This window comes from Cephus cinctus, unplaced genomic scaffold (assembly GCF_000341935.2).
Source record: "Cephus cinctus unplaced genomic scaffold, Ccin1 Ccin1_scaffold0189, whole genome shotgun sequence".
NCBI lineage: Eukaryota > Metazoa > Arthropoda > Insecta > Hymenoptera > Cephidae > Cephus > Cephus cinctus.
In genome coordinates this window covers 402,806-415,075 of record NW_014332911.1, presented here as the reverse complement: position 1 = coordinate 415,075, position 12,270 = coordinate 402,806, and the positions used below count along the sequence as shown (strand labels likewise).

At 45.2% G+C, this 12,270-nt stretch overlaps 1 protein-coding gene across 4 annotated transcripts in view; it reads left to right on the top strand.

Moving 5' to 3' along the window:
* The window catches only part of LOC107264690 (zinc finger homeobox protein 4), a 64,155-nt gene that overhangs the window by 39,875 nt on the left and 12,010 nt on the right, over positions 1 to 12,270 (top strand). For 2 of the 4 annotated variants that reach the window (XM_025081839.1, XM_015733220.2), the window contains exon 5: positions 8,317 to 8,387. The exons of the other annotated variants lie outside the window; for them this stretch is intronic. In XM_025081839.1, the coding sequence (XP_024937607.1) occupies positions 8,317 to 8,387 (71 nt within the window). The remainder of the gene's footprint in view (positions 1 to 8,316; positions 8,388 to 12,270) is intronic. 4 annotated transcript variants of the gene reach the window in all.

Below are 12,270 nucleotides of genomic sequence, written 5' to 3'. Positions count from 1 at the left end.
TAACGAACATCTGTGACGTTTCTTCGGGCTTACATATTCAGCCCAGCATCCTCCATGGTCCATCATCTCGCGCGTGAATCTCTACGTGCTTCGAAGAATATTCTACTGATCTCGTATCTGGGATATGACAATAGGTCATCTTAAAGATGAGATAGGAGGCTAATCTAAATAACTAGAACTATGAGAACTATGAGAATCACGGTCTTACTACTAGGAGCCCTATCGTAAAGCTTCCTCAGGAATGTCCGGATCTCTAATAGCCCTTGGTGGCGCTCTGCGTGCCCGACTGTCTAGCGCTTCGATGTTGCATACCTTCGCAGTCAGAACCAGCGAGCAGCATCAGCCACAGCCACAGCCACAGCAACAGCAACAGCAACAGCACTGCCTTCTCTGTGCCATCCTGCGCTACCACTGTGCCACCTACCCTACCACCTTCGCACCGTAACATAACGACTGGGCAATGGACCGCAGTATGGTAGCCCTGTAGACTTATTTTATTGCCCTGGCTACATGAGGCGCGAGCAGCAAATTGTCAAAACAGAACAACGCGAGTTCAGCAACGCGTTGTTGCGTCCTCGAGTTGTTCCTAGAGAATCGAACGAAAGAAAATACTTTGAAATCGATGAATTTATGCGGTGAGACTTGAGCGACTTGATACATAGCTGTAGCATGCTTCGCTGTGTAATATATAGAAAGTGTGGGAGGCTAGTTTGATGGTTTGGAAAATTTAGGGCTTTTTATTTCTAAAGGGTGTGTCACGGGATACCTCGTGATCTGGGTGGATGGTCCCTCTTTTTTTTTGATACACTGATTAAAAATTATCACCCCCAAGGAAGATGGGATATCGTATGGATTTTGTGCTACCACAATACCAGTATCGTGATTAAATCAAGCAGAATCTCCGAGTGGCCAGACTCCTTTATTCAGGCTTTTATTTATTTCTCTAAAAGTCACCAAAGACCAAGCGGACTCCGGCTGACACGAGTTAGCGACAGAAAACTTGGCAGACGAATTAAAAGTTACTATAGGGCTTAGAACGAATTGTCTGTAGGGGTTGAGAATTCTTTTTTCTTTTTTTTCTTCCCCTCGGAGCAACAAAACATTCTAGACTAACCTCAAGTATTTATGCTAAACAGCACGCAAACTCAACGTTATATTTTCTTCAAAGGATTAGTCAAGAATAAAGGTGCCCTCGCTCTGTGAATATGCACGATATAAAATATCTGAGTTAATCACCCCTAAAAAAAAATTAATCGTCCTAACAGACGAAAAATGCCAGAGAAAATGAAATCTTAATCCAACGGCAAAATGTTTTACCAGAGGAATTCTCCTCGCAATATCACATAGCTCTACTCCTGGGAACTTGTCTCGTCCTTAACATTTAATAATACACTATCAAAGAGTATAAGCAGATACTTAATATACACCCAGTATAGGAAGAACACGTATAAAAGGCAGTCCTTGCGTCGAGACTTGGTATAACGTATGAACACCGTGGCCCGAGGTAGTATAGGAGTTTAATTGGTGGTAATATGAATCCGCGTAATATAAACCACCATCAGTCTCTCTCCAGGAGAGTAAAAGAGAGCGGCGGCAGAGCTGCCAGAACAGAGCCTGCAGTCTCGTTCTGTGTCTGCGTCGTGTATCCACACCATGAGAATTCCAGGTGTATCGGTTAGGCTTCTCTGCAGCACGAATAAGCCAACCCAACAAATAGAGAAATGCAAAGCGAGAGAAACGAGAGAAATGAGAATAATCAGGGAAGAGGGAAGTCTAGGCTTACGCTTACTTATACTGGTCACAGGAACTGAACCAATGTCCCCGTGTTAATAACGTAACCGGTTGATCGTCTATTTCTATCAAGATTTATATACACCGCGAATTTGCATTAGTCCGTACGTGCACTGATACACGTTGCTCCACAGTTGCACGTATAGAAACATCCTATAGAGGAAATTTACTGAATGCGATGCTCGTCCATTGCATATTCACCGTGGCCAGTATGTGCGAGGTAGGTGAATCGTGTGTAGACAGAACGAGAAGGTCTGGGTCTTCGATTTAGTCAATTCCCTATACTGGCCGCGAGTGCGGGAGAGACAGAGAGATGGCCGCTGACACGTGTAAGAGAGAGACGGACATGGTTGCATCGCTGAATCCTGAGCAAGAACCTTTGTCGAAGTGACGTTGAATTAGGCGGTCGTGCCATTTTATATAATTTCACATTTTCGTTCTTGTGTCAAAATAACGTCACGTATTGTTTGTCGGTTACACGAAATAACTACTTAGATATGATTTTCCATTGGAATATTTTTGGACTCCCTTTTTTCGAAGAGAGAATAGCGATCGGGGGAAAATACTTGATTTTTCGAAATGGAGTGAAATTCTCCACGGGGGTAGAAAACTCATCGAATCGAACCGATCGGAAGAAGATAAATACTCTGGGGGAAGGATTTCTACAGGGGTTGCTTCTACCACGCTATCCCTTAAGATCCGAGAGGACTCTGCACACACCCCTTGGCTCTCTCTAATGTATTCACAAATCTTAGTTCTAACGCTGCGTTATCATTCTCCGAGCAGCCCCAGCCTTCCAGGGGCTGAGTTTTTTCTCCGTTTACTCGCCAAAAGCCCAACCCTGTTTCCGTTTCTTCTTCCAGCACCTTTTCTGCCACCTTATCCTCTTCTTCTTCTTCTTCCTTCTTCTCCTCGTCCGCACGGGGGAGGAATTCATTTCGCGGCCCAACGCCTCCGTCTCCAGCGAACGCCACTATTCGATTGCTTCGATTATCCTCACCTTATTCCTCGAAGCCCACCCTCCTTCCAGCAGCCTCAGCAGTAGAGGCTCCTCTCGAACCTCCAACCTCCAACCTCCAACCTCCAACGTCCAACCTCCCGCGTAACCACCTCGACAGCCAACCCGTCCTCCTCCCTCGCTCTCGATTCTCCATTTTCATTCTGAAGTTCGGGCGCTGCTTTATCACGCGCATCCCCCGCGTCTCCCGCAGACGAACGCGACCCCAACCCAAATCCCTTCGTCCCACCGCGCCCTGTCCTTCTCTCTCTCTCTCTCTCTTGCTTGCAGCAGCTCTGCTTGTCTCCGTTGTTACATCCTCACTGACTGTATGGAATCAGCCTTAAGTCCCGTCTGGGTATTTTTGACGTCCAAACCGAAGACACGATCTTTAACGATCTCTCATGAAATCATGAACCTAATCATATAAAACGGCAAAATCCTCTTCATCTCTTAAGGGGACGCAGAGCTTGAAAACCAAAAACGTTTAATCTGGACCCGAAATGGGAGCAGGTGAATGTATCCTACGGGACCGCAGCGTGCGTCGGGATAAGATTAAGTAAAAGGGGAAGCAGATGAGAGGAGTTTGAGATCCTGAAGCCGCGTCGTCATTCCGGAATATGAGATTTCCTCAGGGTGGTTGGCTGACTGGATGAAGAGCAGAAAGAAGACGGGTGGCTGTGCTGGTAGGGTGATTTCTGGATGGTTTGGGTTTGGGTTGGAGGGGGGGCCACGGACGTATGTGGGCGTGTGTGTACAGAGTCGAGGAATGAATAAAGTGGGCATCTATTGCACTCCCGCAATTCCATACACATAAATTCTCGTATGTACACGCGAGAACATAAGTATATGTATACATACAGATAACTCTAGATATATGCGTATGTGTATGGAGACGAGAGGACATTATTGGATTCTGAGCATTCCCAGAGTTATTAAAATTCGAAGCCAGACACGAGGGTAGGAGTGGAGTGGCAGAGGGGTGGAGAGGGGGAGAGAAGCCGAGGGTCTAACCTGTACCGCCACCCCCACCACCCCCACCACATCGCGGACGTAGATAGGAATACGAAATGGAGGGAGAACGCCGCGGGGGTAAGACGCTCTCGAGAATATTAAACTCCTGCCGCTAGTTCCTCTTTTAAGATGCCCGCTCACCCCAATTTTACATCCCTCCAATATACTACATGCCCTTATACACTGCACGGGACTATCCAGCTCAAACGCATCGGGTGGATTTCCTCCCAGCCGTCATCCGATCCCATTGATTAAAGAATTGTTTGATGTAGAACGTTTGACCGGTTTCATGTGTGAAAATCCCCCTACATATTGTATAACGTTATTCAATATTCAAAGAGTCAAATCATTTTTGACTGTAAAATTGTATGTAATAACGGTTAACCGTATAACCATCTCGTGACGGCTGTCTAACCTTTGGCAGAGCATACAGTCCGAAGATTCCTGCCATGTGCGCAAATATAGAAATTCTCGTTTAATCTGTATAATCGTCCAGCGACGCTTCGCGTCGTCCATCAATCATATTTCACAATAAAGTTAATATGATATGCGAAGGCAGGGAAGGCAGGGCCGCGTAAAGCCGTACAATACAGAGTGAAAAGGAAGGACATACTTGTACATAGTAGATAGAATAGAAGATCGATGTAGATGTGTAGAATGCGTAGGACGCGTGAAACGACGGGTCCCCCACTCTCCTCCTCCTGCTTCATCTAAGAGACACATTGTCAGCCACTGCGCGGCCTGACTGGATCTATGGAAAAATCGTCAAACAAGGGCGCGCATTGTGCCGGTCCAGAATTCTGATCGATGCCCAGGAAATTCACGGTTTCGATACGATCGATTATACTTCAGATCTATACGTATCAATTGACAATCGTTTCTTTATACTTGGATTAGATAGACAGCAGAGTGGGGATGCGAGGCCACATAAGATTAACAGTGAATCAATAAAAAAAAAAAGAAAAGAGTCGAAACCGAAAAATACCTATATGACGTTATCTGTCGGATCACCGGAAAAAGGAAACATATGTAATTAATATAATTACGTAAGTTGTTTTTATCAATGCAGTAATCAAGCGCACAGATGGAAAAGAAGTCGTAGGAAAATAAAGTACCGGCGAAATAAAGTATAAAATAGATATTGATCGGAAATCCTACCCCCGTGACTCATGATCGGTCTGGACATAAATCGCCAGTTCGGGACAATCGACAAGGGAGTTTTCGGTAGGTACAGGGTTGCCAGGGCTGGGGTTGGGCCCAGTGTCATTGCGATCGTAAATTTAAAATTAGGCGCGATCGAAGGGTTCGATCCGGCGGGACTAATTCACGGCATTTCGCAGGAAGCCTTTTTATTTCTCTCTTCTTTTATTTTTTTATATTCACCCCCTTCTCCCTTTCGCACATGGAAAACTCAGGAGCCATCAACGTTAAACCATTCTACGTACCCCTTACCTAACCCATGGTGTATCTGGTATCCATACGTACTACAACCCCTTGCTCGAAATTCCTGACGGTCCACCCCTAAATCTATCGGACGATCCCATTTGTATTTCTTTCATTCCTCCCTCGTCGGACTTGACGCAGCTACGTGTGTGTAGCTTATTTATAAAAATACCCCGGGACACGCGCTATTTCCTATGTCTCTGCTCGAAGGCTTTTTCTGCCACGGAGTCACGTGTTCCACGTGCACGGACGGACGGATGGATAAATGGATGAATATAGAGACGCAGTGGCCAGCAAAGAGAGCAGGATTCACGGGCCGAGCCTCCGCATGCGGAGAGGCGGCCGTTCCGCGTTTGATTTTTGCTTTGCATTGCTACTCGTCGACCTGGAAGAACCTTTAGAGTATTTCTCCGGGTGGAAAACTCGTCCGAATATTCGACTCCCGCCGTAAAACCCCCAGCCGATTCACTCTTTCATTTCGTGATTGCTATTTTAAATAATTGCATCCCCTGTACAGCGCGGATTTCTGCGCGAAAAACATCGAGCCACCCCCTGCGCGAATATTCCATCCACCCTGCTTTCAATCTTGCCATTTTTTTCGTTCTTTTTTTTTTTGTTACTTCATCCCTCTGACTCGTTGAATGCTCCTCGTGTATCTCTGCCGTGTATGCAGCGAGTACGTAATTGAAATTATTTATATATCGGGTCGTCAATAATTGTACCATTCGCGGGCTAGCCATTCATTTTCTCGAGGCTCCTGTCTCGTTCTCTTGGCCTATTTATTCCTTATGCCGACCGCTTAAGGCTTTTATTGTACGAGGTATTTTCGAAACATGCTAACGGAATGATTTTCCTTCCTCGGGTCAGAACTCCCCCCGTAGAGTGATATAATGTCGCGTTATAATGTAAAACGTCGTGATAAAGGGGTGAACGGGCCCTCATCGGTAATCGTCGTATAAAATACTAGACTCGCATGATGGCCGACACTTCCGCGTGGCACGCATACACCTCTGGTGTACCATACTCCACCCCTATTGCTGATTTAGGAGGGTGCTTCGCAGTTCTGTTTTATTTTAGACGCTCGCTCTACCGCCGGGGACGGCAGGAGGGCTCGCCCTCCTAAGGGAGGTAAAAGAGGGTCGTGTAACTGGTGCAGCAAAATGTAGATATAGGAAAACTCTTGAAGACGGTACCTGTAGAATACATCGGCAGGATTGGAGGGTTGGCCATCTTCAGGCGAAACGGAAAGAAACAAAGGTAGGATCTGCGCTAGAACTTAGGGGGTGTCAGATCGAGAGTGTTCCGGGCTACCGAGCGCCCCTAGCTATTCGATATTTTTTAACAAGCTGCACGGGGGAAATATCATATTTCTGTAAAGGCAACCCCTCGCGCGCAACCCTCAGAAACTCGCTGCTTCCCGCATCGATCGTCTTAAAGCACCCTCTCCTATTTCCGACACTCACCCTCCCCCCATCCCTCGTCCACGCACCCACACACACCCACACGAACAAAAGGAGAAAGATGCTCGCTTTTACCCAAAAATTTACATCTTATTATCCGCTTAACGACACTCGCGAGAATCGCTGGAGCAAAGTGCACGCGTGGTGCATCCAAATGATCTCTCCTAGTCTTCTCTCCTCCGTCTTCTTCAGCCTCCTCCTCTCATTCGGAGAATAAGTAAAGATGCCAAGTAAGAGGAATAAGAGTGGGTGAGCAGAAGCAGGAGTGAAGAGGAAGAGGGGGGGGGCCGTTGGGCATGCGGGGATGCTGGAGAGGGAGTAAGGGAAGCAAAAGGGAGTAAAGTAGAAGAAAGAAGAAGAAGAAGAAGAGCAGCGCTAACCCGGAGAAAGAAGGGTTTTATCTGCTTGCAGTTATTTATCGCTTTCCGTTGTAGCGCTGGCGTTGGGGAACGACCAATCAGAAGTCAGTATCCCAGTACCAGTCCGCGCCATCCGCATACATTATCGTGCGGAGCCTCGGCCATTGTCTTTCCACCGTTGTAAATCACATTTTATTCCCTCGCTTACCTTTTATTTTATTTATTTGTCGGAGAAACGTATCGCTACCGTACTCTCTCTCGTGGGCAACGCACCACCAGCAGCACCCAACCGGGTCCGAGTACTCTGAGTAGGTACGACGAGTCACAGTCGCACTCGGGAGAGGATAAGAAGGGAGAGAGAGAGAAGGAAGAAAAAAGGAATATTAGAATAAGAGAATAAGAGAAGCCAAGAGCCAAGGATGAGAAGTGCGTCAGTTTCCTCTCTATTCTTATTCCTCTTCCTCTTGCTCTTCTTGCTCCTTCTCATCTTTCGATCCTCTACCTATTTCTCTTCCTTCACAATCAGTTCTCTTGAGTCTCGCTGAGAAACGTGCGAGAGAACCAAACTTAAAGAGAGAATATTCTCAGGGCCGTCTCTCATGAAACCGCACCGACCGACACCGTCATATTTTTCTCAATACACGCCAATACGTGTCTGCTATTATATTAGGTACCACCTACCTACCTACCTACATGCCTATATAACTATATATATATAACTACATGTATATGCTATATATATATTTCGTACGTAAAGAATCATCTCGTGAATAACAGAATGGTCTTGCGACAAGAGAGAATCATCGGTACGAATTAATAACTGCGTGTCGGTTCTGATCGATCAGATCCTTACGCGAAGATCTGCCTCGATCATTAAAATCTAATCGTGACACTAATGGGGCATGTTAATCGAGCATTAATTATCAATTATCGAGGCATAACGCTTCGGCTTACATAACCACCAAGAGAGTCTGGCCTGTCTCGGTCTCTATTTATATACTTATTACTGTATTCTATATAGGCATTGAATTCGATTTGAATCCAGAGATGAAAGAGATGAAGAGAAACAGAGAGCGGGAGTGTGAGCGTGAGAGAGAGAGAGAGAGAGAGAGAGAGAGAGAATGACGGAAAATTTGAATGATAGAAAGAGCGAACGATAAAAAAAATAATAAGCACTATTCACGTAGATGTTTTTTTTTCTCTTCAAAATTGTCCGGTTTTGGTGACGGTTTAAAAAAACTGCTTGTCATAGTTTCAGCGGTGCAAGTAGACCATGCAGGCCAGGCTCTCTCCCAGCCTCAGTCGCGTCCTGGCCACCAACAGGTCAGTAACAACGAAGAAAAATTATTTTTTTAAATTCGATTAATCGATCGTACGTAAGAATCAATAAGAATCTTTAAAATAATACTTGAAATTTCTCAAGGTAGAACCACTGAGCCACGGATAACGCTTTCTTTTTCTTTTAATTCCATGTACAAAAGCATGTGTAGATATGCCACGCATGGTTTTCCGTAGGCTTTTAAAATTATTCGGTTCTTACAAAATATAATAGTTTTAAAGTGGTTCTATCCGCTTGCGAAGCCAGACGCATCAGTATGTGCTACATATTTCATAAGCTTCAATAAATCATAAATTTGGTTGCCTCTGTGTGTACTTTGAGATAGATGTATACATGGGTAGAGCTGTGTATGCTTCAATTAATACGTGTTTAATTAGAGATGGGGAATTAATGATAATTAACGATTTCAAGGCTCGTTAAAATTCGTCCTGGATTATTTTACTCGTATGACGTTTTTTTTATTCCCATCACTCTTCTCTTCGGTATGCTGTCTAATTCCATATGAAAATAAGCGACACCCCAAGTGGCGTACAACCCCCGCGTTAAGGGAGAACAAAAGAAAAGAAAAAGGTACTGGGAGACAGGCGAGAAAAAAGTGAGAACTTTAAATTACTGTAATTCGTTTTCATGGATGCTACACGTTACATCCCCTTGGGGTGCGCGAAGAGACTCCTGATTACTTTTATCCCCTATTCCAATCTAAGGATTTTTTTTTCTATCCAACCACCCTTCCACCCGACGTTCTGGTGGCCGAGCAGTTTTTTTACTTTTTTTTTGTCGCATGCAAAATTAGCCAAACCTCAAATTAGCCCCTGTCTCCTTGTCGTCTGCCTAAAATCATAATACTACCCCGAGTGGCGCGTTTGTTTAGATTTTTTGTATTCCCCCTCCTAGTCTAAAATCTAAATCACCCCTGTTACTCTTTACGTTCATCCGAAACATCCCCCTCAGCCCTATGCAAATTAAGAAGGGTATAACGTACCCGCAAGAAAAAAAAAACCGTATCCCCAACAAAAAACAACCTCACCAGATAGAGAAGTTGAGGCATGTTAAATATCGTGGGGGGTCAGGGGTCACGGTCAGGGGCCAAAAGAGCTCTCCTCGAAAAAATCCTTTTAATAATTAGCAATGCATATAAGCAACAAGGATAAATAGCAGGCAGAAAATGAAAGACGGAGGAATCTCGCGTGAGACAGATCCGTGACGAGTCACCTTAACCTCTGACCCCCCTCGGTGCAAAAGGTAGCAGAGTTCGTACGCGCGAGGGCGCATGCGCACTCGCTTGCTTGTTATGCAAATACATTTGAACGCGAAGAGCGAGCATTGTGCTTTGTGAGAATAATGCAAATGCATATTATACGAGGGACTTGCTGTGTTGTGTAAACACACCTTTATCGTTAGCAGCGACCCGTGCAGGGCCGCACGCGTGACACCCTTAATCGAGGCGTCAATGGAATAAGACAAAAAATCCAATTCTACAATTGAAAATCTAGCCTTACGTGGAATCTTAGTTAAAAATGGAGATTTGTGGAAGCGAAGTCACGATCACTGATGTACATCTGATCGACTGTTTTTCTGTATAGAGATTCTCATAAACACCAGAGAAACACGGTGCTTGTGACATATCGACTAAACAATGACGTCGCGCTTTGAATTCGTATAACAGAAAAAGCTGTCGGTTTCTTGTCTCATAACGGAAAGCTCGCGTGAAAACCGTCTCGATGTCTAATCAAAATATCGTTCTGGCTTTATTAGATTGGAGCCTGTCCGTGACTTGGTCTCTCGGTGTCTCCCAGTCTCGTAGACGTTATTTATGACAAGAAGAAGAGTCCTCGCGGTGGAAACGATTCTCCAGGGCGAGCACGAATAATGCCGCCAGGATTCCCTTTTATTCCTTCGAAACACGACTGGCGACTTAACGTTTCGACGGTTTCATGGCTCTAGGTGTTTGCCAACTTGGTATTCGAATGGACGCAACGTTGCGTCGTCATGTGAGAGGCCAGAATTTTCAAAAAAAGAAAAATTAAAACACTCCAGCTGACTTTCATTGGGCAGTCTACGGAGAATATATTTTTTAATTTAAATTTCAATTTCCCGACTATCTCACGTGAAATCCTATACGAAAATTTACATGGTCCTGACCTTACCCATAAGCGCGGGAGTTTCTCTGTGAATTTCTTACGTACGAAAGTATAGCCCTAGCTAAGGGAACATTGTAATCACGTGGAGGAGAGAGTCCGCCCTTATGTGCAACGGGCACTCCTACCCCGTAATATTTCGTCCGAGGTCGAGGTACGTTAAAAATGTATGAGGGCAGCAGCAGCTTCACCCTCGTCCTCTGCTGCGATCACGCGATACGAAAAATTAATAATATTGGCGCACAACGGAGCTGAACTTACGTGGGGGCTGGTTTTTACGGAATTTGCAAGGCTAAAACCTTCGTATTTCTTATATTCCTTCTTCCTCCTTTCCTTATTTTATTATATCTTTTCGACACCCCTCGCTCCCTCCTACTCCTGCGCATCTTTTGAAGATCCATAGACAAAAGATTCAGGGTAAATAATTGTCGATGCACGCGATTAATTAGAAAAATTCTCCTCTCTGTTATTTCACTTGATCCGACCGGCATCCTGTCATCATTTCACCCTCACGGTCCAACCCCTATTTCCTTCACCTCATCTGAAAAATACAGAAGCACAGAGAATCCTTTGAGACTCGGACATCAGTTCGGCCATCCATTTTTCTGGAAGAGTCAAATGTTTTTCCTTTTGCTCTACAGCTCTTTTAATGGATATTGCAGTTCGAAAAGTTGACCACCCCTGACCTCGTGTGAACCCTTTGTACCTAAGCTCTTTTTTTTTCTCTCCTCTTGCTACCCCACGAAACTCCAGACCCCAATAGGAGCGGGGTGTTAGCATTTCCCTACCAGGTCGTCGTTATTAAAAAAAAAAGCCGGCATTAATCCCCTGCCATAAATATCCTACCCCCGATGTTACCGTCACCCCTATAGGTTGGGGTAGGTACAGCGCGTGAAAAAAGCGATTCGAAACCGACATATGGATCAGCTTGCGCCATCCAATTGGCGCTCGAGCGTAACTCGTTAAAATTCGAGGAATATTCTTGGACTTGCGTGAAGAAAAAGATAAAAGGGGATGAAAGGAAATTTACCCTTCCTTCGATTTGGCTAGAAAATTCTGGAGCTCGTTAGGGATGCTAATTTCCCTGTTAACGGGGTACAGGGGTGGTTATCGTTATCCAGAAGCCGGATAAGAATATTCTTTTCCTCGTGGTCGATTTTTCCGCACCCTCCTCGATTCCCCGATATGGAAGGGATGAAAGCAAAGAGGGGATGGCGAATCGTGAACAGATAGATACGAGGGTAGGGAAGTATCAGCCCTTGCCGTGCTTTTACGTGTTGCCAGGGGCGGTAATAAAAAATAACCAAGATATACGTCTAGGAGTCTGGGGCCCCCGGGGGCATAACTCTGCTAATGTGCCCCTGCTGAAACCTATTCTACCCCCTCAGACCAGGCTGGAAACCATCTACGTTAACGTAACGCAAGGGAGAATAACCTCTGCATTAAGATCTACGTCACGGGAGACTCCATGCCAGATTTTCTGATTTTCTTTCTGATAGTCTCTCAAGGAATATTGCTCTCTGACTCGTTCTATATACACTTTTAGCTAAACTCAAACACGTTTGCGGATGTCTCGATATCTCGTCATTATCATCCTCTCCTCTCTCATGGACCACCACTCGTCTTCAGATTCGGTGCGGCCATACTTTTGATTCCCCTGAATTTCCGCAATATCTCTCAGGTTAATTACCGTGCAGCATCCTCGGCATCAGCACATCCCTCCCTACCC